A 26,643-nucleotide genomic window follows, 5' to 3' on the forward strand; every position below is an offset into this window, starting at 1 on the left:
GACTTTAGGCCAAGGAAAAGGGATGGAGAGGCTTGAGATCATCATTCAGTGGATGGAGTGGTAGAAACAGTCCTCCAAGGGCCAAGGAATGGCCAAGCCTAACACGCTCACAATGAAATCAAAACGCAACATGGGCCTTAGAAGATGAAGCCCTGAGGCTGCAGACATTATGCTGCTGCTCTTCCCTGCCCCGAGGCTCACTGTGGTTTCATCCCCAGCACCCCAAAGTTCCCCTGAGCTGCTCTAAGACTGATTTCTGAGAGCAGAACCCAGGAGAAACACCTGAGCAATGAAGGGAGTGACCAGACAGCTCCCTCAAAAGAGCCGTAGGGGAAAGTCTGGGTGGACCTGGGCTTGGGGATGCTAAGACCAACTGCACACCCACAGACAGACGAGCAGAGGCCCCAAGCTCAGGGTCACGATAGGAGAGGTGCTGCCTACGGGTTCTGGGGCCTTCTGTCTGGGGACGCCCTTATGCCCAATTGTGAGAGACTGGGTTCTTGCCAGCGATCAGGATGGGCTCAGAACCTTCTGGGGACGATGTAATGCATCACCCTCAGTAATGCAGGAGAACAGCTGCTCCAGACAGGATCGGTCCAGAGAAGGCCTGGGCAGGGCGCTCATGGGCACAGGGGCTGGTCACATGGCTTAGGGGAGTACCCAGCCTCACGAGGGACCTCTACTTCTGCTGGCTGTGAACTGTCAGGGGCCCTGACAGCAGGCAGGCAGCAGCCCCGGGGCCCTGAGCCCTGAGCCTTACAGCGGTGACCCCTAGGAACATAAAGGGGTGGCAGGATTGGGAGGTGATCCAAAGGGCAAGGGCACAGGCTCTGTGTACTAGGGGTTCTGGTTGGATTCCTGATACTGCATGATTGGTCACAGAACACCAATGAAGAGGCGTGAGGGAGACCACGGAGGCCAAGGCACTGCCGGCCTTGTGTGGAGGTGACACAGGTTCCATTCAAGCCCTGCCGTGTGAGCACCCCTAGGTGTGGCCCCCAAAGTAAAACACAAAATGACTGAGACAGTATATGGTGATCATGCGTCTGCTCCAGTCTGGCTGCCATGGCACCTGAACTCCACCTGGCCAGGCTGGGAAGGCCCCCCAACACTCAGCTCTGCTCAGAGTTGCTGTCTCTGGGTCCACTGTTCGACAGCCCCACTGGTGTCTGAAACCAGTGTCTCATCACATGGACGCACCAGACCAAAGTGGGCAAGGCCTGTGAAAGGCCACGGGCAACCTGCCAGCAGAGTGGCTGGGAGGGCTCTGTCCATGGTGCCAATGTGCTGGACAGAGCCAGGGACCCACCCTCAGCAGCAGTGCTTGCCACGGAGCGTTCTTCCCAGGGCAGGGCCACCAGTAGATCCACGCGTGGAGCAGCAAGAGCTGAGTATCGGCGGCCACAGTGGCAGCCTCAGACCGAGGCAGGGAAAATGACAAGCAGGTGGTCCCCAGGTTACTTGTCATCACCACTCTGCTAGTCCTAGCTCACCCCTGTGGACTCATGAGAAACACGGAGACTCCCTCAGGAGGCCTTGTCAGCACCACGAACTGGAGACCAATGGCGGCCCTTGGGCATGGGAGGGATTCCTGAGCTATGGTGACCCAGAGGGTCAGAGATGAGGGTTGCACTTCCTGTCAGTCCTCTGGGGAGGACCATCTATGCAGGTCTCTCAGGACTTCCAGAACCCTGGTCTAGCTGCATGCACCCTTCCCTATGAAGCACTGACCTGCCCTTTCTCCAGACTGAGATTGGTGGTGCATGCTGTCACCCCCAGTCACCATGGGGATCCACAGAGCTGCTGACCAGGAGGAGGGTACTGGGTTATGGGGAGGCCATGACCCTGAGGCCCTTTGGAGGCAGTGTCTCATGTACGCCACCCTGATAGTTGTAGCATCAAAGAGGAGAGCCAGAGCAGGCTCAGGCCTTGGGGGCTACTGAGGTGGCGCGCCCCTCCAGGAAGCCCACCAGAAGTAGCACGGATGCTTTATGAGAAGAAGAGAGCACTGGGGGTGGATGACAGGGCAGGGCCAGGACATGGAAGCCAGCTGCCAGTATGCCTGTGTGCCCCCTTTGTGGCAACATGTATTCTGTCCTCCGCCCATCTGGGGTCAGGGTGGGCAGGATGGTCCCTGACTAGCACTGCCAGGTATGGCCGCAAACAAAACATGTGCCTGCTAACCTGGGACTGGACTCGGCTCTTCACAGTGTCTGGAAAGGCACAGTGGGGCCCCGCGGGTCACGCCAGGGGCCAGCGCACATGGGTTACATGTGGGAATCTGGGGTTCCATCAGCAGCACTGAGCCGACTCAAGGGGGAAATGAGCCCCAAGGCTGGGAGCCTCCCCCAGCGCCTTTGCAGGGAGGACAGGCCTCCAGTGCCCTCAGGCTGGACTTGGAACCCCAGAAATGGATGTTTGCACATCTGTTGCATTGGGCCACTGGGTTTGGGGTACGGTGTGACCATCCCATCTTGCGGTGCAGGGCTGACAGTTCCAAAGTGTCCAGTGCGTAGCCCCCAGCAGGAGCTGTACCAGGCCCTCCTGGTGACCAGCCACTGCAGAACAGACTCTAGTACTGGGTGACAGGGGGAGCCCACTTGGCCCCAGAAGTGATGTGGCTCAAGGGGCGCTGTGCTGGGAATGCCAGGCCTTTGGGGCACCTGACTGCTGTCCCCAGCACCGCGCCTAATTAAACAGCCCAGTGTGGTTAATGATTCCGTCACTTGCCAAAGCCTGGAAATGAAGCGTGCAGCAATTTAATCAAGTGATCCCCGCAGCTCTCCCGGCCCCCAGGGGAACCCAGTCCTCGCCTCCCCTCGTCCGGCTGTGGCACAACCACAGCAGGATGGTTGGCGCAGGCTACTCGGTGCCCGCGCGCGGGCCGGGGTTGGGACACGCAGGTAGGCAGCGCCCAGGGCTTGGGCGCGCGCTCGCGGCCTCTCCCACACCCAGCCCCTCACCCCTTCCTTCCCGTCTCCCCATCTCTCTATAAACAAAGGTGTCGGTGTTCGCGCCGGCGGGCCGCTGAGTTGAAGGAGAGGAGCCATCCTTAGGGGACGCCGGAGGGAGGAGGGGGGAGCGGTTTTAGGACTGCGCGCAGGACCCGGGAAAGCGGGGGTGTGGGGGGATCGCGTCCCCCTCCCGAGGCGCCCGCCCGCCCCCCCCCCGCTCTCCTGGGAACCCCGGGCGGGGGGCGCTCCCGCCCACCGGAAACCCCTTCTTCCGCCTGCGCACACGCCAGGGGCACGATCTGGGTCGGGAGCCCGGGGACCCCACGTCGGGCGTCGCGGGCCGCTCCGCCCCCCCGCCCCCGCCCTCGCCGGGTCCCCGTTGGCGGCTTCCCGCGCCGGCTCCCGCGCCGCCCGCCCCGCTCCCCGCCTCTCCCCCGCGCGCGTGCGCCCCGTCCCCGCGCCCCTCCCCCGCCGCCGCCGCGGGCGCACGCGCGTGCCCGTCGGTAGTCCCGGGCGGGCGGGAGCGGGAGACGCCGGGGCCGGCCACGGGCCGGAGAGCGGCCGCGGGAGCGCCGGGAGCGCCGGGAGCGTGGGCGGGGGCCCCGCCACGCCGCCGCCCCCCGTCGGCCGGCCGGGCCGCTGCGCCGAGCGCGAGGGCCGGGCCCCCGGGGCCGGCGGCCATGGGCGGGAGCCGGAGGCGGCAGCGGCAGCGGCGGGCCCCGCGGGCGGGGAGGCGCGCAGCGCCCGGCCCCTGACGGCCCCCGGCGTCCCGGCGCGCCCCCGCGCCTCTTGGGGGGCCGTAGCCAAGCAACGCCCGGCGCGCCCGCCCCTCCCCCGCTGCCCTTTCTCTCCTGGCCGGGTGCGAGGGAGCATGCCCGCGCCTGGCCACCGCCAGTGCCCAGTGACCCCGAGGGGCGTGCGGCAGCCCCTCCCCCGCCCCGCGCGCTCAGCGATGGCCCCCGGCCCGGGCCCGGGACCCCAGGTCCCGCGAGGCGGTCAGTGAAAGGCGTTTCCCGCTCGTGCCTCCTTCCCTCGCCCGCCAGCACCATGGGATGTAATATGTGCGTGGTCCAGAAACCGGAGGAGCAGTACAAAGTGATGCTGCAGGTAGGGCGCCGGGCCGCCGGCGCAGGGGGCGTGGGTGCCGCCTGGCCACGAGGGGGAGCGGGCTTGGCCGGCTCGCAGAGCCAGAGGTAGGGCGCTGGGTGGGGGCGCTCCGTGGGAACCCATCCCAGAGGGGGCAGGTGCGTGGGATAGGGGTGAGGAGCAGAGCCCGGGTGCTCCAGGAGTCGACGGGGATGCTAGTCCCAGGGCCGTTGAGCCCGGCTCGGGAAGTTGGGCTCGGCCCGCACCAGACACGCTGGCTCCAGGGCTCCGGCTGCTGAAGACACGGGGGTGGCCGGGCTGCAGGCTTGGTGCCCACACACGCTCGCCCTGCTGGAGTCAGGGAGGGAGATGTGACTGGCCGCCCCCGGCGGGCAGACGCGGACAGTTAACATCGCCCTTCTCCACCTGACCCCCAGACCTGGACTCCAGCAGTGCGCAGGTAGCCCACAAGTGGGGGGAGGGGGTGGATCAGCCGGGCAGCCACGCGGAGGGACCGTCCACGCTCGGTGTCCCCACGCCCCAGGGGCTGCCTTCTTGTGCGTGCCGTGACTTCGTGAGTGTGTGCCTGTGCCCCATCTGCGTGTGTGCCCGCGCGTTTGTGCGTTCTGTGTGCGTTCTGTCTGGAGAAACGGGGACCCCCCCACCTCAGCGCCATGAGGAGAGGGGTGATGATGGTCAGAGGGAATCAGGAACCAGGTGAGAAGGGGCACTGACAGGTAGGCCCTTCAGCTCCACGTACCTCAGGCCGGACTGAGGAGCAAATGCAGACCTGGAGGTGTGGGCCACGAGCGTGAGGGCAAGGATGGCCCAGCAGTCCCAGGTGAGCCTGGGGTGAACCTACTGGCCGCCCCTGTCTACGCCTGCGCCTCCGCCTGCCTTCTGCCCCTCTCACCTAGCGTATGCCACCTCTGGCCTCACTGGAGATGGTGCCCCCCCCCTTGTCTCAGTGGTGTCTGCTTGTGGAGTGAGCTCATGCAGCCCCAGCTTGGGGCAGCCGTGCCCTCTCAGCTTCACTTCCTTTATCTCTCTGGCTGGGGGCCATGCAGGCTTCTGGACACTCCTGGGACCAGGCATCGGGCCTACCCTGAAATGGCTGTGGACCGCTTCATGGTGGAGCCCCTTTCACTCCAAGTGTAAGTTCAGGGGCTCCCCACTGGGGCAGGCTTGAGGCCCCCTGGGCAGGAATGTTCTGGAGCCTCCTTCCTGATCCGGCCTGCTGCCCACACTGACCACACTGAGGCCATGCCGCTCCTTGAAAGCTCCTGCAGAAGTTTGCGTAGACCTTGAGCACCTCGCACTGGAGGCTACTCCTGGCTCAGTGCTCACAGGGCTGCCAGCAGTACGTGGGGATCCCATGGTCATAGGGAATCGACTCTGAAACCTTCTGCATGTAAGGCAGGCCATCGCCAGGCCCTCAAGCCTGCGCTTGGCTCCTTGTCTTTTAAAAAACATTTTGTTTTATTTTTGGGGTTTTTTTGCCACACCCACGGTGCTTAGAGCTTATTCCTGGCTCTGTACTCAGGGATCACTCCTGGCAGGCTCTGGGGGCCAATTAGAGTGCCACGGGTTGAACCCAAGTCAGCTGCATGCAAGGCAAACTCCCTGCCTACTGTACTATTGCTCTGGCCCCATGCTTGTGCTTTCCCAAGAAGATAGTGCTGGGCTGGACATTCCAGAGGGAAGACGCTTACCATGCATGTGGCTGACTGATACCATCCCTGATGCTGTATAGGGTCCCCCAAGCACTGCCGTGAGTGATCCTGGACCTCACAGCCAGGACTAAGCCCTGATCACCAGTGACAAAGGTCTACTACCATCACCCCTCCAGAAAATAAGAGCCTGCCTTTGAGATTTAGGGCAGAGAAAGTGAAAGGAATAGTGTTATGTTAACTTTCCCAGAAGCCCCCTGTCACACCTGATGTCACCTGGCCCATGCCTTTGTTCGGATGTAAAGGACATATTCACCAGAGTATTGGTCAACTTGTCCCCCACCTGTCCACTTTCCAGGGCATGTGGCTCTCAGTAGCACCCACAGCTGCCCTTAGCTAGAGCCTGTCACTAGAGGGAGGGACCCCGAGACAGTGCACTGAACATGTGTCTGCCATGTAGCAGGGAACCTTTGGATCTGTGCTAGCCTGATGTTCACAGCCTTTTCCCCAGGAACTCAAAAGCCCTGAAGTTAAAGCCACCCTAAGTATTAGTAAGATGATAAAAATCACATACCTTTGTGGAAGGCCCAATTAATTCAGTGGTTTCTAGGCTACCCCAAGAGTTGTGCATTCCTCACCACTAATATTTCCTTGCTTTAAAATGAAGCCAGGTGTAATCAAGGTGAAGAGAAAATGAAGTGAAATTCATCAGTTACACAGTTGGGGTGAGGGGCGGGGGGTATACCGGGGATTTTGGTGGTGGAATATGGCCACTGGTGAAGGGATGGTGTTTGAATACGGTATAACTGAGACATAAACCTGAGAACTTTGTAACTTTCCACATGGTGATAAAATAAAATTAAAAAAAAAATAAAATGAAGCCAGGGGAACTGGAGAAGTAGGACTGGGCTAAGGTGCTTGAGTCATTCCTGGTGTGACCCAGCCCTCGTAAGTGGAAAGAAACCTTGTACTCGCTAGCAGTCACCTAACTGGTCCCCGCAGGTCCTAGCCCTTCGCACTATTCTACTCACTGATTTGGATGAGTTTGCCTGTTCCAGACATACTGGCTGATGCTTGGGGGTCTATGTAACCACAAAATAACTAGGTACACTCTCTCCCCTCTCCTGTCACAGGCTTTTTGTGGTCATGTGCCGCTTCCCCACTCCAGCCTACAGCCGCCACCAACAGACGCATGAAGGAGGGAACAGTCGCCATTTATTCTATTCTCCCCACGTACCTGTTCCAGTCTCATTAAGTGCCCATTCCAGTCTCACACTCCCCCTCATTCCCATCTCCTATCCCCCATGCTACTCTCTCTATGCTCAGTCTTTCAGCCTAGTCTAGACCTCAACCTCCAAAGGTTGGGGTGGCAACTACCCCAGCTCAACTAGCACAACCAACATATGTAAAGCCTGTCCCTTGCTTCTGGGGAAGCTCTTTTTTTTTGCTTTTTGGGTCACACCTGGTGATACTTAGGGGTTACTCCTGGCTCTGCACTCAGGAATTACTCCTGGCGGTGCTCAGGGGACCATATGGGATGCTGGGAATCAAACCTGGGTTGGCCGCATGCAAGGCAAATGCCCTACCTGCTCTCTATCTCTCCAGTCCCCAGGAGGAAGCTCTTCTAAGACAAAGATCTCTTCCTGCTAGGAGATTCACTCAAGGGCGTGTTTTCATCTAAGGACATAGTTCTCCTTTCCTTAGTCCACAAATAATCATCTCAGATTTACTTCTTAATAATCTTTCGAGTCATTTTGTGTGGACATAGTAAGAGACACATTAAACTTATAGGGTGGTTCTCCTGGGAACATCTCACTAGAGATCCAAGACTATATTTCTCAGGCCAGATTAGCCCTTCTTAACCCTGGTAGGGTTCTTGTCCAGTCACTTCTCTTTGGGTCATGACAGAATTTGTCCACAACTGTGCACTTATTATAAGTTTTATAGTACTTGGCCTGTTTCCATGCCAGGGTAGCTTACCACTTGCCCTGGGTTCATTCAGTCCCTTCATCGGGACCCGGCTTTTGGGGTGCTAGGAGCTAAGGGCAACTGAGGCTTAAGTCGAGTAAATATAACAGATGCCCAGGAGTAAAGTTATTTGAAGTCAATTAACTCCCAAGTTATGAAAACATAGCATTGAATGTCTTCCTGTGTCTATACAAAAAAGATAATGCTCTGAAGTTAACTATGCAAAGGACACGAGGAAAAGAGAAGAGTAATATTTCACTTACAAATACAAGTCCAGAGATCTCTGAAGAATTTGACTTTACAAGCTAAAGGGTCTGATTTGGGGATAATGGTGATTTTAGGGGAGGCAGAACACAGAAAAGAGGTTACAGATAAACACGGAGGAATGGGAGTGTCTTGGGAGCACCATGACGGGTGTAACCCAATAAGCTTAAGCTCCCCGAGGCAAGGGAGAAAGAACAAACCAATGTCATCCTACAGGGGACCATGCGGTACTGGGGGTGGACCCTGGGTTACCTACACCTCAAGCAGGTGCTGCAGCTCAGTGAGCCTCTCCTGCTGCATAGGCAGTTCATAGAAATGGAACTGCCCAGGCCTGTGTGTCTGGCTCTGTCATGGATCGTCCTGTTTCAAAGGGTCATCTAACTTCTAGCATGGATTAGGGCTGCGTTTCCTTTTCTTCCTTTAATGGCCGAAGCACATTCCCTTTCTGCTCTCATCCATCAGGTTGCATGCACCATTGGCTTGTCAGCAAAGGTGCTATGGACAGCAGTGTTCAGACCTGATCTCCCCCAGAATCCCCGTCTTCTCTTCCTTTGGGTATATATCACAAAATGGATTTTTGCATCATCTGGTGTTTGCCTGTGTCATTTCTTGACGAGCTGCCTGGATTGTTTTCCATAGGGGATACAGCATTTCACCCCTACCTGAAAGGTAAGAGGGTCCTCCCCCGTACTGGACCCTCTGCTGGATCCTCCCCAGCACTTGCTTCTGACTAAAGCCTGCCTCCTCTCCTGTCTCCTTGTGCTATTGATTTGCATTTCCTAGTAGCTAAATGCTGTTGAGTACCTTTTCATGTGCTTATTGTCATTTGCATATCTTTTCTGGGAAAATGTTTTTCTTTATGCCAAGAGCAGGCTGCTTTGACTGTAGCTTTATGGTACATTTTGAAACCTGCAAGCACAAGTGCTTCAACTTTGTGCTCAATCTCAGTCAGAAAACCATCTCGAACTCAGTGTCAAAACGACTGAGATTGGGGCTGGAGCGACAGAGAGATAGGACAGCGAGTAGAGGGTTTGCCATGCACAGATTCGATCTCTGGCATCCCATAGGGTCCCCTGAGCACTGCTGGGAGTGATTCCTGAGTGCAGAGCCTGGAGGAACCCCTGAGCATCACCAGGTGTGACCCAAAATAATGAAAATGAAAACCCACAGAGATCATGTTTGCTATTCTGGACCCCTTGAGTTTCTATGTGAATTTTATGATCTGCTTGTCAATTTCCGAAAGAAGCCAGCTGGCATTTTATAGTAATTGCACTGAATTCTCGTCCATTTGGGCCATTATTACAGGTAAACAAGAACTGTCTTTCTGTGTGGGTTTTTCGTTTCTTTCCACTTTGTTCAGGTAAGGTTATGCTGAGTAGCTTATGTTTTAGGATGCTGTTCAGACTAGCCCGTTCTCCTCTCCTTCTTGTCAGTCTTTTCATTGTCACTGTATAGAAATTTGACTTACCTTTGTATGTTGATTCTGTATCCTGCTGTTGTATAAAATTTGATTGTTCCATTAGGTTTTTAGTCACACGTTCAGGATTTGCTCTATAATGGGTCAAGTTACTGGGCAAACTGAGATAGTTTTACTTTCCAATCGTAGTATCTCATTTCTTTTTCTTGTCTCATTGCTTTGGCTAGCACCTCTAGTCCATTAATTAGGGGTGGGGAGAGCAGACAGTAGGCCTGGTTGATTTTCTTGGAAGAAAAGTTCCACCCTTCATCCTGTAGGAAGTTAGGGACTTTTTCACATGTGTCCTTTGTCAGGCAGAGAAAGCCCCTTCTATTCCAAGGTAGTGGGTTTACTTATATATTTTGGTTTGAGGACCACACCTGGTGGTGCTCAAGGGTTACTCCTGACTCCGCACTCAGGAATCACTCCTGGTGGGCGTGGGAAATTATATGAGGTACTGGAAATAGAATCTAGGTCAGCTGTATGCAAGGCAAGTGTCCTACCCACTGTACTTTGCTCCAGCCCCAGAGTGGGTTTTAGCATGAAGGGCTGCAGGGGTTTTAGCACAAAAGACCGTGGGGGTTAAAGCATGATGGGTTGCTGGCTTTAGCATGAAATGCTGCTGGGTTTAAAATGACAGGCTGCTGGCTTTTGCATGAATGACTGCTGGGTTTAGCATGATGGGCCACTGGCTTTAGCATGAAGGGCTGCCAGTTTAGCATGACGGGCCGCTGCTTTCTGGGCCAGTGGAGACCGTCACACCGTTTGGATGTGGATTCTATCGATCTGGTCTCTCTCGACCTCTTTCGATGCAGCCTGACAGAACTCTGTGTCTAGCATCCAGTTAACCAAGTATGTGTGGTGGGCGGGGCTGGGAATAAGCTTGGAAAACTTGCAGATGACCCTGAGAATGGGGTTATGTGTGCTGCCTTAGAAACGGACCAGGAGGGAGGCACAAAGCACCTGGCGAGGCCCAGGGGTCCTCTGCGGCTCCCTGCTCCCTTCATATCACCTCTTCACCCTTTTCCTCCCCCTGCCGCCCTATCCCCCTGCTCTCAGCTCCTCATGTGGGGGCTTAGCACCTAGAGGTACCTCCGTGACTAACTACCAGGAAGGAGCCTGGCACCTGAGCCCATGCCCTGTCCTGATTGTGCCTGTGCAGCCTCTGCTCTTCTTCAAGCCCCTGCCCTACCCCTGTCCGACAGCTCCTTCTTGCTGAGCCCGCCCCCACCAGCCCCCACATGCTGGAGGTGATCCTCCCTGGGGCATCTTCCTACCCCGCTTACTGCACCCCCTTGCCCAGCCTGCTCAGGGATCTGAGGTGGGACACAGCACACCCTCGGGTATGACATTTTCAGGTCTGCTGGACCTGCCAGATCTGAGATGGGTGTCCATGAGCAGCGATCACTGCAGTGTCAGAAATCAGGGTGTCCCTCCCCTTTCCCACCAAGGCAGGTGTTTGGAGGCGCCTACAAAGCCAGCGCTCCTGGAAAGGCAGCAGGCCCTGGAGGTAGGTGGCGCAGGAGAGGCCGCGGGATGCTGTGCCCTGCTCACTTGTGTGCCAATTCTCCGGGTTCTGCCAGGGGCGCTATGGGCCAGTGCCAAACCCACCCCCCAAGCCTTTTTTCAAGCACAGGGCACAGTGTGTGTGCGCAGCTCCTGGGGGACCTGAGATTGAGCCTTTCTCAGCCTGCTGGGCCTTGGAGCACACTCTGAGAAGGTCATCTGTAATTTTCGGGAGCCCCCAGTGGGCTTCTGAGACTGCAGAGCTCCCCAGGCAGAGCCTTAGCCCCAGGCTCTGGAGGAGCTTGGGCTAAGTCCACAGAAGCCAAGGTCATGTCCACTTAGGAAGGGAGATTTTTAGAGGAAGCCAGGGGCCATTTCTATTTCAGTCTCCTTTGCCATTACTCACAGCTGTACTGACAGAATGTTGATGCCCAGCTACTTCTCTGACTCCCAGTTGTGGGCACGGAGGTGCAGTGGGTGCCGGGACTGGCCACTGTCTGTTGGGGCTTGCACTGAGGCCCTGCTGGAATTCCACATGACCACGGGCACAGCCAAATGAGAGGGCTGTTGGGCAACAAGGTGTTTGAAAAGTTACATTTTTCTTTCTTTGTTGGGGCCACATCCAATGATGCTCAGGGCTTAATCCTGGCTCTGCACTCCGGGGTCACGCCTTGCAGGCTTAGAGGACCATACGGGGTTCCAGGAATCAAATCCAGGTTGGGCAAATGCGAATAAAGCACCTGACCCATTGTAAGACTGGGGTTGGGGGGGGGGGTGGAGGGTAAGTAAGACAGAAAAGGAACCAGTATGACAATAATAGTTGGAAATGATCACACTGGATGAGAATTGAGTATTGAAAATAGGTAAAGGCTTATACATGATAGCCTTTCAGTATCAGTATTGCAAACTACAATGCTCAAAAGGAGAAAATGAGAGGGAAGGGAGGAGAGGGAGAGAGAGAGGAGAGAGAGAGGGGAGTGAGATGGGAGGGTGGCAGGAGGGAAACTGGGGACACTGGTGCTGGGAAATGGACAGTGGTAGAGGGATGGGTGTTGGAACACTGTATGACTGAAACCCGATCATGAACAGCTTTGTAATGGGCTATCTCATGGTGATTCAATTAAAAATTTTAATTCATTTTAAAAGTTAAAAAAAAACTGGATCTCAAGACATTTCCCCTTGATTTCTGGTGTCAGGAAAGGAAAATACTCTTACAAGTGGAGGAGATCTAGCAGCTCCAGGCTTGGCCACGTGATCACAGTGCCTGAGTCCCCAAGAGTAGGTGGGGCAGGATCTGAGGGAGGTCTCACGGGACCCTGAGCTCTGGACTTTGTGTTGGGCAGCTGCCCTGGCCTTACCAAGGCAATATTGGGAGAGAATGTTCTAGATGAAAGGGAGCTGAAGACATAACACACAGATGCAGAACATGTCCTGGAGTGGATTCCGGTGCTGGAAACCAAACAGAGGACCTCAGGGTACCGCTGGAGAGGGGGCAGAGGATAGCTTCCGGTGAGGAGAGAGCACGCCTCCCCGTCTCAGGCCTCCTGGCCTGCCCTCCACCTTTCCCCGCACTCCCTACAGACCACCCCTAGGTGGGAGCCACAGCCCCTGACCATTCCTGGTGCCTGCTGAGCTTCCCTGCACTCTTTGGCACCCCATCATCATTTACAAGGCCCCCAGCTCTCTCCTGGCAAACTCCCCTATCTTCCCTAGCCTCTGTCTTCAGGAGACGCCCAAGATAGAACCCAGCACTGAGGCCCCCGCATTTCATGCCCCCATCCGTCCACACCCCAGCTCTCAGTGGGACTTGGTAGGGGCACACCCAAGGGTGCTCGTCGCTACTCCCTGTTCAGTACCCCAGAAGTGCTGGGGTTCATGTGCTCCTGAGAATCAAAGTGCTGATTGAGATCAGTGACAGTAGTCGCATGTCGCTTGGGTTGGTGGCCTGAGTTCGGGACACAGGTAGGTGGAGTTGGGCACTGGGCATGTGCACCCTCCCAGGAGCTTCAGGTCCTTGGCATGGGTGGGGACTACTTGTTTCCCAGCCCCATGTGTTCTCATTCTGTTGTTTCAGGGGGTGGGTCACAATTGTGTCCTCACTTCCCAGAAGGCCCCCAGGTCTCTGGCTATGGGTGGCAGTTTTATTTATGGGGGGGGACACACATGATGGCAGCAGAGCCATTCCTGACATTCGGTGCCATGCAACCATTCCTGGTTCGCAAACATTCTAGCACCTCAACAAGGGAACATGATGCCACAAACAGTCACGCCCCACTCCTGGGTGTCCCTGCATTTGGTTGGTAACCTCTGATTCTGCCCATAGCACTTAGGGTGTGGGTTCCCCTTGGCACTGCTGACTGGGAGGATCCGCCTTCCTGTTCCCGTGAACATGTGGGAATCCCCCACCTCCGCCCTGGAGCCCGCAGACTGGGTGGTGCACACTTCTCTTCTCCCTCAGCTGCCTCTGAGGCGGTGGACAGAGGCAACTTCTCCTGTGCCATGCTGTGTTCACCTCTCCCTGTCCTTGTCCTGCTAGTCTTTGGTTCCCGGCCGTTCAGGGTTGGCTCCCTGTGCACACATGTCCTGGGTAGTGAGCACCACTCGATCCCATACACGTGAGTCCTCAGCACTCGGTCCCGGCACCTGGGTTCCAAAATTTGGTCCTAGCACTTGGCCCCCAACATTCGGTCCTAGCACTCAGCTCCCAGCACTCAGTTTAGGCACTCAGCAACAGCACTTGCTGAGTCCCTAGCACATGTTCCTGGCACTCAACCCCCAGCACTCAATCCCCAGCACTTGATCTAAGCTCTCAGTTCCCAGCACTCAATCCCAGCACTGAGTCCCAGCACTCAGTCCCCAACACTTGGTTTCCGCACTTGGTCCCAGCAGTCTGCTGAGGCACATTTGTGATTTGGGAGTTGCTGTGGCCTGTGCAGCCCATCCCCAATGGCACCTCCACTCCTTTCCAGCTCCCTTCTGCGTGCTGCCACTTTCAGCTGATGACAGGTGCAGCGGGTCACACTGACAGCAGCCGCCAAGCCCCAGCACCCAGAGCAAACACATGGGTCGCACCCAGGCTTTCCCCTCATTGTAGAAGTCACGTCACTCCCAGGAAATGCAGGAAGAACCGGGAGGGAATCACTCAGCAGCCTTGAGCTGTCTGCCACTTGCCATTGGCCCATGCTCGACACAGTTGGGGAAGGCAGGTGGACACCCCTCCATCCCCCTCCCCGGCAAGCCTCTCAGATCGCTACATTTTCGCATCTTGAGACTGGTCCAGTGCCACCCCTGTGTGTGTGTGTGGCTCATGGCCTCTGCCATTGAGTTCCATTTCTAGCCCACAAGGATTTTCTTGACATTTATTTTGTTTGTTTTGGTTTTGTTCAGTACCCAGGGGTAACTCCTGGCAGTCCTACGGGGACCTTAGTACATTCAGCATGGAACCCGGGCCTCTTGCATGCAAAGTGTGTCCTTGAGCTCTGTTGTTTTTCAGAATATTTTCAAATTGTTTTTGTGGGCCAGAGTGATCATATAACAGGGAGGGTGTTGGCCTTGCATGCGGTCAACCCGGGTTCAATGCCCGGCATCCCATATGGTCCTTCAAGCCCACCAGCAGTGATTCCTGAGCACAGAGCCAGGAGGAACTTCTGAACACCACCGGGTGTGGCCTCATAACAAAACAAAAAAGTTTTAATAGTTTTTGTTTGTTTGGGGGCCACACCCAGCTGTGCTCAGGACTTACTTCTGTTTCTGTGCTCAGGAACCAGTTCCAGTGCTGCTTAGGGGACCATAGGAAGGGCCAGGGACTGAGCCGGGATAAGCTGCATGCAAGGCAAGTTAATTCTTTCCAGGGGTTGAACAGATACATCAAATGGCCTGGGTTTGATCCCTAGTGCTACGTGGTTCCCCAAGCATCCTCAAGAAGGACCTCTGAGCCCCCAACCCAACGAACAACATGGCTATGTTCTGTCAAGTTTGGATCATGGCAGCCAGTCTCTGCTTCCTGAATCCCTCCCATTCTTGGCTCTCTGGCCACCAGCACGATGACTACTGTCATTGCTATAGTTCAGGGTGGTTCTCATTGGGCCTTAGAAATGGGCTTCGTAGGGACAGTGACTGGATATTAGCACCTTGACTCTTGTGTCACTGATCCCCGTTTCCGGTGGGACAGCCAGGCTGGCATGTGAATGTGTCGGGGGAAATGGGGGCTGAGGTCCATGATTCCTAACAGTCACAAGTAAATCATGAGTAGACAGACATGTGATGTGGTCTCCGCAATGGAACATTCCAGAACATACTGAAATAGTATTCAGCCATGAAAGGGAAGAGGCTGGATATGGTATGCATCTGCTATGATCCCATATTCACAGCCAGAGACTGGTAAGGATTGGACAAAGGGGGATGGTCAGGGTGGGTATTCCAGAACTGGACAGAGGCAATGACTGAAGGACACTGGGAGCGTGAGCCATGCTGCTCTGAGTGGCCTGGCCATGCACTTGGTCACTCACTGTAGTAGCGGCTACCTAGAGCAAAATGAGTTGCTCAAAGGGTACGACGATTTTTTTTCTTTTTGGGTCACACCTGGCGATGCACAGGGGTTAACTCCTGGCTCTGCACTCAGGAATAACTCCTCGTGGTGCTTGGGGGACCATGTGGGATGCTGGGAATCAACCCTGGGTCGGGCGCATGCAAGGCAAACGCCCCACCCGCTGTGCTATTGCTCCAGCCCCAAAAGCATCTGTTCTTGATTGAAAAATTTCTTTCTCAGAGCAGGCAAATGCTATCACTCCAGCCCCACGACAGATATTTTTTGAGGGGGAGGCTTGGGCTACACCCGCGATGCCCAGGGCTCACTTCTGGTGGTGCTCAGGGGACCCTATGAGATACTCAGGATTGAACCTGGGTTGGCCTTGTGCAAGGCAAATGCCCTCCCCACTATAATGCCTCCCTGGGCCCTAGGATGAATGTTTTTCCTCCCTTATTGCAGACTGCAGAACTTGGGGTTGTCAGGATCATGTCAGGGCTTGGGTGATGCTGGGACTAAAGCTCAGGACCTTGCACTTGCAGTGGTGCCAGGTGTCACTGATCAATGACAAGCTTGTCTTATTGTGACAATGCTCTTCTGCTCCTCCTCAGAGCCCGGAAGCGCACATCTGGCTCTTTGTGTCAAGGGTTCTTGGGATCCCAGGAGAGGGCTCACAGTGAGCCATAGGAATATGGGGAGTGGTGCCTTCTTTTCTGCAGCGGCATCTGTGCATAGGGCATAGGACACACATCATTTCAGCCCCCATGGCAAGCGGAGACCTGTGTGTGCTGTCCCAAAGAGGCCACTGTCAGGTCAGCCCGGAACAGGTTTCCAGGGTGGTGATCGGGGGGTGATCGGGGCGGCCCGGCAGCTCCATGGAGGCTGGGAGCTCTGCCCTCACTGTTTGCCAGGCCCTGCAGGACAACAGGGTAGTGAGTGAGCCCCAGCCCCTGGGCTATGTGAGCTTTGAGAAGGGGAGGAAGGCTGTGCGCAGGGCAGACAGGTGGGCCCACCTTTCACACTGTGCAGCCCAGAGCCAGAGTCCACAGGGGCCGTGTCATCGTGCATCCCCCAGCTGGCCCTGGCCAGACCTCGCTGCCCTCTCTGCACTTGGCGCCTAGCCCTGACAGTTGCCATTGGTAAGCCATGTCATTATTGCTCTGTGGCCCGATTAATACTGAAACCATCTCCACTGCATCCAGACAGTCGCGGCATTACCCAGTCATGTCCCACAGAGTGGCCACAAGGCTGTCCAGCTGGCGGCCCTCCCTAGTGGCCCCTCCATTTTGAAAGATTCTGGAACCGGTCCAGCCAACACGAGGGCATCGTCTCAGTGCTGCCCCCTGGTGACTGACCTAGTGATGCAGCCTTTCTGTTGGCTTGCTGAGTGGAAAGGATGGGAAACAGGAAAAAGGTGATGAGAGATGCATTGTAGGGCAGCCTGGTGGGGTCCCATTAGGTTGGTCCTGAGAGCCCTGGGGGCGTTGCCATCAGGTTAGGTCCAAGATGCGGTGGCACTGCCAGAGTCTTTCCTTGCCAAGGATAGCTGCCAAAACCTGAGCCTGGTGCTCTTGGCTCTTTGCCCCATATTGTCCATCTTGGGGGTGCTCTTGCTCCCAGGGGACTTGTTTCTTCCTTGCAGGACCCGCCTGCCTCCCATCCCCACCCCCCCTCACTGATGAGGTGGGGGCTGCGGTCAAGGCACTCCAAGCCTGCGCACTGGCCTCTGCATCGCATGGCGCCAGGCGGGCAGAGGGCCAGGCGGCCCGACTGTCACAAGCATCACGCTGATGGCCCCTGCTGAGGGGCTGAGGCTGTGTGCCCATCCCCCTCGTGACATCCCAGCCTCCCCACATCCCTTCCCACTGCCTGGGCCCGGTTTCCATAGCAACGCTGCTGCTGGGTAACGAATCCGGGGAGAAAGACATCCCTGCATTCCTCAGTGTCACCTGAGCGTCCCACTGCGCACTTGTCGCGCTGCCCCAGGAGTTTAGGGGAGTGTGCACGCACGCGCGCACACACACAGATCCTGAGGTTGTTAAGGAAACCATTGACTGGAGCTGCTAAAAAGAGCTGGCAGATATTCTGAGACCAGAAGCCAGGTGCATGTCTTTGTCGCTTTACGAAACAGTGAGTGACTGTCAGTGACAGGACAGAAAGGCTACAGAGAAGGAACAGGAGCATGGCTGACAGGAGTGTGGCACATGCTAGGAAGCCAGGAACTCCCAGAAGTTCTTTCCCTCTTTGGGAGGACACACCCAGTATGCCTGGCTCCTTGCTTAGGGATCCCTCATGGCAGTGCTCAGGGGACCATATGGGGTGCCAGGAATTGAACCCGAGTTGTCCCTGTGCAGGACAAGCACCCTTCCCTCTGTATTGTCATACTGTCACATGGCCCCATGAAGCGCACACATTCTTGGCCCCAAACTGAGTTCATCTTCTACTATCTGCCCCCAGCCCTCTACTCCCCACCAGGAACTGCAGCCCACGTAACATTGACCCTCTGTGACACTGACACTTGGTCTTCCAGGCCCCTCCTCCATACTCTTTGATACACTTCTAGAATGTTTTCTAATGTTCCAATCCTAGATTACATAGGGATGCATGTAAAACGTAGGTGGGTACAGAACATACACAGTATGGTTGTCTGCAGCCTTTTGATGAGATCTAACAGGACACTGTTTCAGGGAGGGGTGGCCAGAAGGGTGCAGATGCTATGCAGAGCCTGCAGTGGTCTTGGCAGGAGGGGAAGAGCAATTGCCAACACAGCCACACCACTCAGGCCTTGTGAGCAAGTGCGACTTTGGTTTTCTTCCCTGTGGTTTTCTGGGGGGAAACTGCAGGGAGGCATTCCTGGTGGTACTGAGCGACCAGGCAGTGTCAGGAATCAAGCCCCGTGTGCTATTTCCTCAGCCCCTGAAGTTTTCTTTTGGTCGGTGTTGGCCCTGGTTTTCTCTCTTCCCCACTTATCCATTCTAACTGGACAAGACGGATTCAAAACTGCCATTTTTGAGCATCGGGAGATGGAAATTATCGTCCCTGAGGATATAACTGAGGAGCAGAACATGGTTGGGTGATGAGGCTCCGGAAATCAATACCCTGGGTGACCCAGACTGCCCTGGTCACACTTGGTTGGCCTGAGTGCGTCTCTTCCTGGAGCCTCCAGGGGCTGGCCAGCCCACCCTGGACAGTGAACAGGGGACAGCTCAGCAAACGGAGTGGGGCTTGTGTCTGTCCCCATCCCTGGGCCCTCGTGTCCTCGCCTGTGAGTTCAAAAAATATGGAGGTACTTGACGCATGCATTTGATGGCCAAGAGCCGCCTCCCCACCCTGGCTGGCCAACAGTGATCGGCGAATGAAGGAGGAAACGGGGTGGGGGGGGGGCAGGCTGGTTGGTAATCAGTCGCCATTTATACCAATCTCTGTCCCCATTCCAGACTCACACTGTCCCCCATACCAGTCTCCCACTAGTTCTCTTTCCAGTCTCACAGCCTTAGTTATGGAGAAATCCTGAAGGGTTGGGGATAGCAATTACACATAGGTGTGGTTGCACAATCAACATATGAAAGCCCTTCCCTCAGGGGAAGCTTCTTCCAGGACAAAATCTCATTCTACTCGGAGATCCGCTCAAGGGTGGGATTCTAAGGCTTATTACTTTCCCCTTTCCTTGGCCATTATCCATTTAAACAGTTGTCTTACATTTACTTCTTAATAATCTTTTTAGTCATTTTGTATGAACACATTAAGAAATATCTTAAGCTTAAAGGGTGGCTCTCCTGGGGACATCTCACTATAGATACCAGTCTACTGTCCTCAGGCCAGATTAGTCGTTCCTAACTCCAGTAGGGTCCTTATCCAGTTACTTCTTGTTGGGCCATGACAGAGTTTGTCCGTGACAGTGCTCTTAACTTGTTATAAGTTTTATGGTGTGTGGCATGTCCCTTTTCGATGCCAGGGTAGCTTATGGCTTGTCCTGGATCCATCCAATCCCTCATCAGGAACCTCCTTTTGGGGTGTTAGGAACTAAGGGCAACTGAGGCTTAAGTTGAATAAATATGACAGATGCACAGGAATAAATATTATTCAGAGTCAATTAACTCCCAAGTTACGAAAGCATAGCATTGACTGTCTTCCTGTGTCTATACAAAAAGGACATTGCTCTAAAGTAAACTATGCAAAGGACATAAGGGAGAGAGAGAAAAGCAATTATTTCACTTGCATATACAAAATCCAGAGTCCTCAGAAGAATCTGACCTTACAAGTCAAAAGGGTCTGATTTGGGGATATAGGAATTAACAGCGAGGGGAAGCTGAGCACAGAGAAGCAGTTAAAGATAAACAGAGGAATGGGAGTGCTTCGGGAGCACTGTGATGGGCGTTACTCAATAAACCTAAGCTCCCTTCAGCAAATAGAATGGACAAACCAATGTTTGTCTGTTGAATCTGCAGCAACAGGACAAACAACACTCCCCACAGGGCGCTTCTCCGCACTGCACCTGCACACCAGCTTCCCGTGTTGTTGCCGTGATGACTAGGGAGAGAAGACCCTTGTGAGGGCCCCCAGAGACTGTGCGTCAGGTCATGGCCATACTTAGGCTGTGGCGCTTGCCAGGAAGGGACTCCACTTTCTGCAGTACTGCTTGCACATCTTTGAGTTGTGCTCACAGGAGGCTGCAACCCTCAGTTGTGGTGCATACAGGCACCTTGCTGAAGGCGCTGGAGACCCTTTGCCACAGACCTGCCCCCCGCCACTGGCCGGGCCCTTGTGGGTGTGATCTGTCAGCAGAGACCCAGGACCTGCCAACAGTGCAGTGTGCCCCGGACCGAGATGGGCTGCTCGCCTAGCCCTTCTCCACTCACCTCTCCACCCGTGAGGAATTTCCAGTCTCAGTGCCTGCTGGCTGCACACACGCCCCGGAGCCAGGCTGCCCTTCTGTCCTGCCTCCCTCTCTGGCCTGCGCCCTTTGTCTTGTGGAACCTGGGCTTTCTCAGCAGCCAAGAGGCTTGCTGAGGATTGGAATTCGGGGTCGCCACACCAGGGACCTCTTCTTTGGTGCCCCCTCAAGTCTTCCTTGTAGATGGGTTTGCTGGGTGCCCTGGAGGATGGGCCTGTGGGTTACATCTTCCCTTTCCAGGCTCTGTATGCTGGGCGAGCCCAGCCATGGCCTCAGCGCAACACAGAGCTATACTGATGTTTGGGGGCAAGGCCACCAGGGGGCTGCCCAGAGCTCAGGCCAGGTTGTGTGTGGGCTGCAGATTCCTCGGTGGCACCGCCTGGGGCGCAGGGTCTCACGGCCGTGTCTCTGCAGGTGAACGGGAAGGAGCTCTCCCGGCTGTCTCAGGAGCAAACCCTGGAGGCCCTGCGCTCCTCCAAGGAGCCCCTGGTGATCCAGGTGTTGAGACGCAGTCCCCGCCTCCGGGGGGCTGGCTCCTGCCATGACCTGCAGCTGGTGGACAGTGGCACTCAGACCGATGTCACCTTCGAGCACATCATGGCGCTGGGCCAGCTGCGCCCACCCACCCCACCCGCAGTCATCCTGGAGCCGTACGTCCTCTCTGAGCTGTGAGTCGCCCTCAGGAGGGCCCTGGGCCCTGCCTCTGAGAGGGCTGGCCGCCTGCACCCCCAGAGGCAAGGCAGGGCCTGGCTGGCCTGCCCTTCAGGGCAGGCAGCAGGCTTCTTGGCCTCCAGAGCTGCCTGGCGCCCAGGGCCTCTGTGGGCTCTGGGCCTCTAGCCCTGGATGGGGCTGGGCCATTGGACCTGCAGACTGCCTGCGTCTCTACCCCCAGGGCTGAGGGCGACCGCCCCGTCCTGTCTGCACTGCTGGGAGGCCGGGCCTCAGCTCCTCCTCATTCATCCTGTCCTCTGCCGCCCCATCGTCTCTGCCTCCCCAGCATCTCACTTGCGCCTTCTTGCACCCTGTCTGCCCCCTCCCTTGTCTCCATCTCTGCGACTTCTTTCTTTCTCGGCCGGCCCCACGGCTCCGGGCTCTGTGAGCGCTGGCTCTTTCCGGTCGTCCCAGCTGGGCTGCAGGGATATGGGCTGGGACACCCTCCTCCGCCAGCGGCCAAGCTTAGCCTTGGGCAAGGAGGGCCCCCTGGAGGTAGAGTGGGGCGTCCAGCATTCCCTGGCCACCCTCGGGGCCTGGGTAACTCCTGGGGGCGTTGCATGCATGGGCAACCGGATTTGGGAGGGGTTGGTGCTCTGGACAAGCTGCATGTAGTGCCAATGGAGCCTGGTGCCTCCGCTCAGGCCAGCCCAAGAATGGCTCCCTGCTGAGTGTACTGGGTCCAGCCAGCCTGGAAGCTGGGGTGAGGCCAGGAGAGGAAACGGCCTGCTGACCCCCCTTCTCCTGGGCAGCCCCCCCATCAGCCATGAGTATTATGACCCAGCGGAGTTCATGGAGGGCGGCCCGCAGGAGGCAGACCGTTTGGACGAGCTGGAGTATGAGGTGAGCCAGGTGGCCAGGGCAGGGCTGGGGCTGGGCCTGGCTCTCAGCTGCCTCGCTGGGGCCTGTGGCCTGCGACCGCGGGGCAACCAGGCCTGTGCACCGCACCAGCGTGTGGCCCCAACTCCGGTTCTCCGCCAAGACAGGTGGAGTCCGGCGGGTGGGGAGTGTGTGTTGGGGAGTGTGTCCCATGCATGTCTGTCCTGTGCGACCCATGTGTCTTGTGTGCGTCTCGGGCACTTCCTATTAGGGACACTGCAGCCCATGGGCACCAATGGGGATGGTAAGAGAAAGCCGGGGCTGGCACAAGCTGTGGGCAGGGGAGGTCTCAGGCTGGGCTGGCTGCCTGGCTCACTGGGGGCCTCCTGTGCCTCTGTCCCTGGGCTCGGCTGCCACGCGCAGGAGGTGGAGCTCTATAAAGCCAGCCACCGGGACAAGCTGGGCCTCATGGTCTGCTACCGCACGGATGACGAGGAGGACCTGGGCATCTACGTCGGAGAGGTAGGAGGGCGGGACTGATGTCAGACCGGGGGCCTGGACCTCTGTGGGACTATGGCTTGGGGGGCAGCAGGGAAGGCTGAAATGGGCCCTTGCCTGGTTCCCCCTCACCCCGCTTGGAGCCAGTGCCCCCGTCCAGCAGGGACCATCCCTGCTACTGCCTGTCTGCCCTCAGACCTGCAGAGGATGAGGTTTCCCAGCTCCTGGAGGGGGCGGGCAGCTTTGGGAGTGGGGAAAGCATGTTGGCTGCTGGTTCTGGGGACTGGCCCACAGTGTACTTGTGGAATCCTGTGAGTGCAGCTGCCCTTCCTTGCAGGTGAACCCCAATAGCATTGCAGCCAAAGACGGCAGGATTCGCGAGGGGGACCGCATTGTCCAGGTGAGTGAGTAGGCGCTCGAGGCCCCCTCCATCTCTCTTCTGAGCTGCTCCTGCTCCAGCCCTTCCCGCCTCAGTGGCCCGGAACCCACATCCCTGTTGCTTGTCCCACAGATTAATGGTGTGGACGTCCAGAACCGGGAAGAGGCAGTGGCCATCCTGAGCCAGGAGGAGAATACCAACATCTCCCTGCTGGTGGCCCGGCCCGAGAGCCAGGTGTGTGCCCTGCACGGTGCCCTGGGCCCCCTGCCTTCAGGCTGTGAGGGCACCTGTCAGGACTTGGGTCCACCTACTGGCCATGATGAAGGGCGGGTGGGTTCCCTGGCCGCCGGTGGCTGAGAGGGCTGGGGTCACCCCTCCCCTGGAGAGCAGGCCACAGGGAGAGGCAGGGCAGGCCCTTCAGGCTGGGGTCCCCCCCCCTGCCCTGTGTGTGCAGCTGGCCAAGCGTTGGAAAGACAGTGACCGGGATGACTTTCTGGATGACTTTGGCTCGGAGAACGAGGCGGACCTGCGTGTGCGGAAGCTGAAATCCCCCCTGGGCCAGCAAGTGAGACAGGAGGGGCGCGGGTGCCATGGGGTGGTGGGAGACCCGAAGAGGCAGGAGGACTAAGGTGGCAACTCTCTGTCACAGGCTGGAAACAAGGAGGAGAAAGGGGCCCCCGAGGCGGGCTCGGGCCTGAGCAACAGCCAGGAGCTGGACAGTGGCGTGGGCCGGACTGACGAGAGCACGCGCAACGAGGAGAGCTCAGAGCACGACCTGCTGGGCGACGAGCCGCCCAGCACAACCAACACCCCGGGGACACTGCGCAAGTTCGGTCCGCAGGGGGAGGCACCGGCACTGCAGAGCCGCGACTTCCACTTCAGCATGGACTCCCTGCTGGCTGAGGGCGCGGGGCTGGGCATGGGGGACGTGCCGGGCCTCACAGACGAGGAGTCTGAGCGCTACCGGGAGCTGCTGGAGATCAAGTGCCACCTGGAGAACGGCAACCCGCTGGGGCTCCTCTTCCCGCGGGCCGCAGGTGGCCACAGTGCCCTGGACGTGAATCGCAACGAGAGCCTGGGCCATGAGATGGCCATGCTGGAGGAGGAGCTGCGGCACCTGGAGTTCAAGTGCCGCAACATCCTGCGCGCACAGAAGATGCAGCAGCTTCGTGAGCGCTGCATGAAGGCATGGCTGCGTGACGAGGAGAGCCTGTATGAGCTGGCGGCCAGCGAGCCCAAGAAGCATGAGCTGCCTGACATCTCCGAGCTGCCTGAGAAGTCCGACAAGGACAGCACCAGCGCCTACAACACGGGCGAGAGCTGCCGCAGCACCCCACTGCTGGCCGAGCCCCTGCCTGATAGCCCCCTGCGCCGGGGGGCAGCCACCGGCAACTCCAACTTGAACTGGACCCCCTGCGGCCCTGCTGGCGCCACTCACTCCAAGGCGGCCCCTCCGGCACCCGGGAGCCCAGCCAAGTTCCGCTCCCTCTCCCGTGATCCCGAGGGCCGGAGACAACACTCAGAGGAGCGCGTGCCCCGCAGCCCCAAGGTAGGGGGAACCCTAGAGCGAGTGGGCCCCGAAGGCAGCCCTTACCTGTCCCGGCGCCACCGGGGCCCGGAGAGCGAGCATTACCATAGCTGTGTGCAGCTGGCCCCGCCACGCGGCCTAGAGGAGCTGGGCCCTGGGCCCCTGGGCTTGGCCAGTGGCGCCCGAGTCGGGGGAGCAGCCGCTGCAGCCCCCGAGGCACCCCGCATGGAGTGGAAGGTGAAGGTGCGCAGTGACGGCACCCGCTACGTGGCCAAACGACCCGTGCGCGACCGGCTGCTGAAGGCGCGTGCACTGAAAATCCGTGAGGAGCGCAGCGGCATGACCACGGATGATGACGCTGTGAGTGAAATGAAGATGGGCCGCTACTGGAGCAAGGAGGAGCGCAAGCAGCACCTGATCCGGGCCCGTGAACAGCGGAAGCGGCGTGAGTTCATGATGCAGAGCCGCCTGGAGTGCCTGCGGGAGCAGCAAAGTGGAGATAGCCGGGCCGAGCTCAACATCATCGCGCTCAGCCACCGCAAGACCATGAAGAAGCGGAACAAGAAGATTCTGGACAACTGGATCACCATCCAGGAGATGCTGGCTCACGGCACGCGCTCAGCTGACGGCAAGCGGGTATATAACCCACTGCTGTCCGTTACCACTGTATGAGATGTCCGCGGGGAGCTGCTGGACTGGCCACCTGCCCTGTGCCCCATAGAATCCAGCAGCTGTGTACGTGCCAGGACTGGCGGCCCAAGAGGTCCTCCAAAAGGACCTTTCTCCTCCTGCCATTGGCGCTGTGAGCACTTGGCCAACCAGCTTCGGGGCACCCCTTCAGCTGCGCACACAAGCACATGCCCGGGGCCTGGAGCCAGGGAAGAGGCTGCAGAGGACTGTCTGAAGCACAAGAGGATGTCTGGGGCCTATGGGCCACATAGCCTCACCCCTGCCGGAGCCTGTGATTTGTAGACAGAGGAACCCTGATTTTTGTGGATTTTTCTCCCTTTCTGTGCTTGCCAATCCTTGTTTCTGTTTTGTGGCCCTGCCTGGGGCTGGCAGCCTGACCCAAGGTGGAGCCCCCAGTGATGGCCGGGGAGTGGGGGGAGGGGGGAGGAAGGGCTTGGGGAGGGAGGGGGGAGAACAGGCAGATGGGAAGCAGCCGAGGTGTGGGGGTGGGTTGTCACTGATGCAATTGGGCAGGCTCCCCCTGGGGGGTTAATCGAAGGGAGTAGAACTGTCCAAGGAGCCTCACCTAGAGTGGGCTCCGTTGGCCTGGGGAGGGGACCCCAAGGAAGCCCCACGTGGTGAGGACAGTGCTTCATCCTCAGAGCTGGGGGAGCAAGCCGTCATCCCTCAAAGCTGCCCACCCCATGCACCAGTGTGGCATTGTGAGAATAAAGCTGCCTTTCTACTCGGTGACCTTCTGTTCCTTTGCTCATTCTTTCTGCGGGGGCACTGGGTAGGGACAATGGGGTGGTGAGTCTCTCCAAGCCTGCCTGCCACTCCTAACCCCAAGGATGTTTGGAGGCCATACCCGGTGGTGCCCACGGGTCACTCCTTTGCTTGGGGACCAAACCACAGGTAGCCCTGTAGAAGTCAACCCCCACCCCAACCCGAACTAGCACCAACCCCTGCCCATTTTCATCCTAAGAGCCAGAGAAACGGTCTTCTGCTTCCCCAGCCCAGAGAGTGGCAGAGCTGGAAGCAGCAGGAAAGCAGCACATTATTGGTCCAGCTGTGGCAGATGCCAGCGAATAGCTGGAGCAGATGGATGGGTGCTGGAAAGCTGGGGAACGCCCAGACAAGCACATAAGTTTGTCACATGGGCTCTGTGCTCAGTGCTGATGGGGCACAACGCCCCCTGGAGGCAGCAGTGTGGCAAAGCTTGGTCGCGGACAAGGCCCAGTCAGCTGTGAAAGTGGGTGAATGGGGCAGGCGCCCCTGAAACAGCAAGGCGGAACTGGGTCAGCGCCCAACGGGTAGGGTGGGGTCCTGAGGGTGTGTTCCCAATCCTCAGTGTTGACAGGAAGCCTGGGCCAAGGCATAGGCTCTGTCCACTCGTGATGAAACCCCTTCCTTGCTGCAGAGGACTGCGTGGCACCTCCTTGAGCTGCCTGGGGGCCGGAGGATTCTAAAAGCACCCCATTTTGGTGGCAGAGTCCGAGCAGTCCCAAGACATAGGCCAGACCATGCCCTTCCACAGTTGACTCCCGGGCCACTGTAGGGCAAGGTAGTGCCATGACCTGGCCCTGGGGGGCTGTGTGCTCACCCTCCACAGACCCTCCCAGCAGAGACGGTGCTTCCCAGGAGAGCACTAGCCTGAAGAGCGCCCTCTGCTGGCAGCGCACCATGGCTGCATGAGAGGCTGGGAGCTACAGGGCA

General features: G+C 57.5%; 1 protein-coding gene and 1 long non-coding RNA gene across 5 annotated transcripts; both read left to right on the plus strand.

The window, feature by feature from the left end:
* Positions 1-3,627: 3,627 nt before the first annotated feature.
* On the plus strand, positions 3,628-25,680 carry PDZD4 (PDZ domain containing 4). Of its 4 annotated transcripts, none has more exons than XM_004606507.2 (8): positions 3,628-4,061; positions 20,738-20,991; positions 21,787-21,877; positions 22,277-22,375; positions 22,689-22,751; positions 22,863-22,964; positions 23,185-23,295; positions 23,380-25,680. In XM_004606507.2, the coding sequence occupies exons 1-8, from the start codon at positions 4,002-4,004 to the stop codon at positions 24,928-24,930; spliced, it is 2,331 nt and encodes a 776-aa protein (XP_004606564.2). In that variant the 5' UTR covers positions 3,628-4,001; the 3' UTR covers positions 24,931-25,680. The 4 variants fall into 4 exon arrangements, with proteins under 4 accessions (XP_004606564.2, XP_054976591.1, XP_004606565.2 ...); XM_055120616.1 differs by having other exon boundaries at positions 20,738-20,973; positions 21,679-21,877; XM_004606508.3 differs by having other exon boundaries at positions 20,738-20,973.
* Positions 4,106-14,737, plus strand: LOC129399681 (uncharacterized). Its single transcript, XR_008627255.1, has 3 exons — positions 4,106-4,881; positions 5,108-5,194; positions 14,665-14,737. It is a non-coding gene; the product is annotated as an uncharacterized LOC129399681 (long non-coding RNA).
* Positions 25,681-26,643: the final 963 nt, after the last annotated feature.

This window comes from Sorex araneus, chromosome X (assembly GCF_027595985.1).
Source record: "Sorex araneus isolate mSorAra2 chromosome X, mSorAra2.pri, whole genome shotgun sequence".
Lineage (NCBI taxonomy): Eukaryota > Metazoa > Chordata > Mammalia > Eulipotyphla > Soricidae > Sorex > Sorex araneus.

Bases quoted from the DNA above. Each gene is read 5' to 3' on its own strand.
- PDZD4 (XM_055120616.1), top strand. From the start codon at position 4,002: ATGGGATGTAATATGTGCGTGGTCCAGAAACCGGAGGAGCAGTACAAA. The intron at 4,062-20,737 runs GTAGGGCGCCGG...GTGTCTCTGCAG, and splicing joins AGTACAAAGTGATGCTGCAG to GTGAACGGGAAGGAGCTCTC. The intron at 22,752-22,862 runs GTGAGTGAGTAG...CTTGTCCCACAG, and splicing joins AGGGGGACCGCATTGTCCAG to ATTAATGGTGTGGACGTCCA.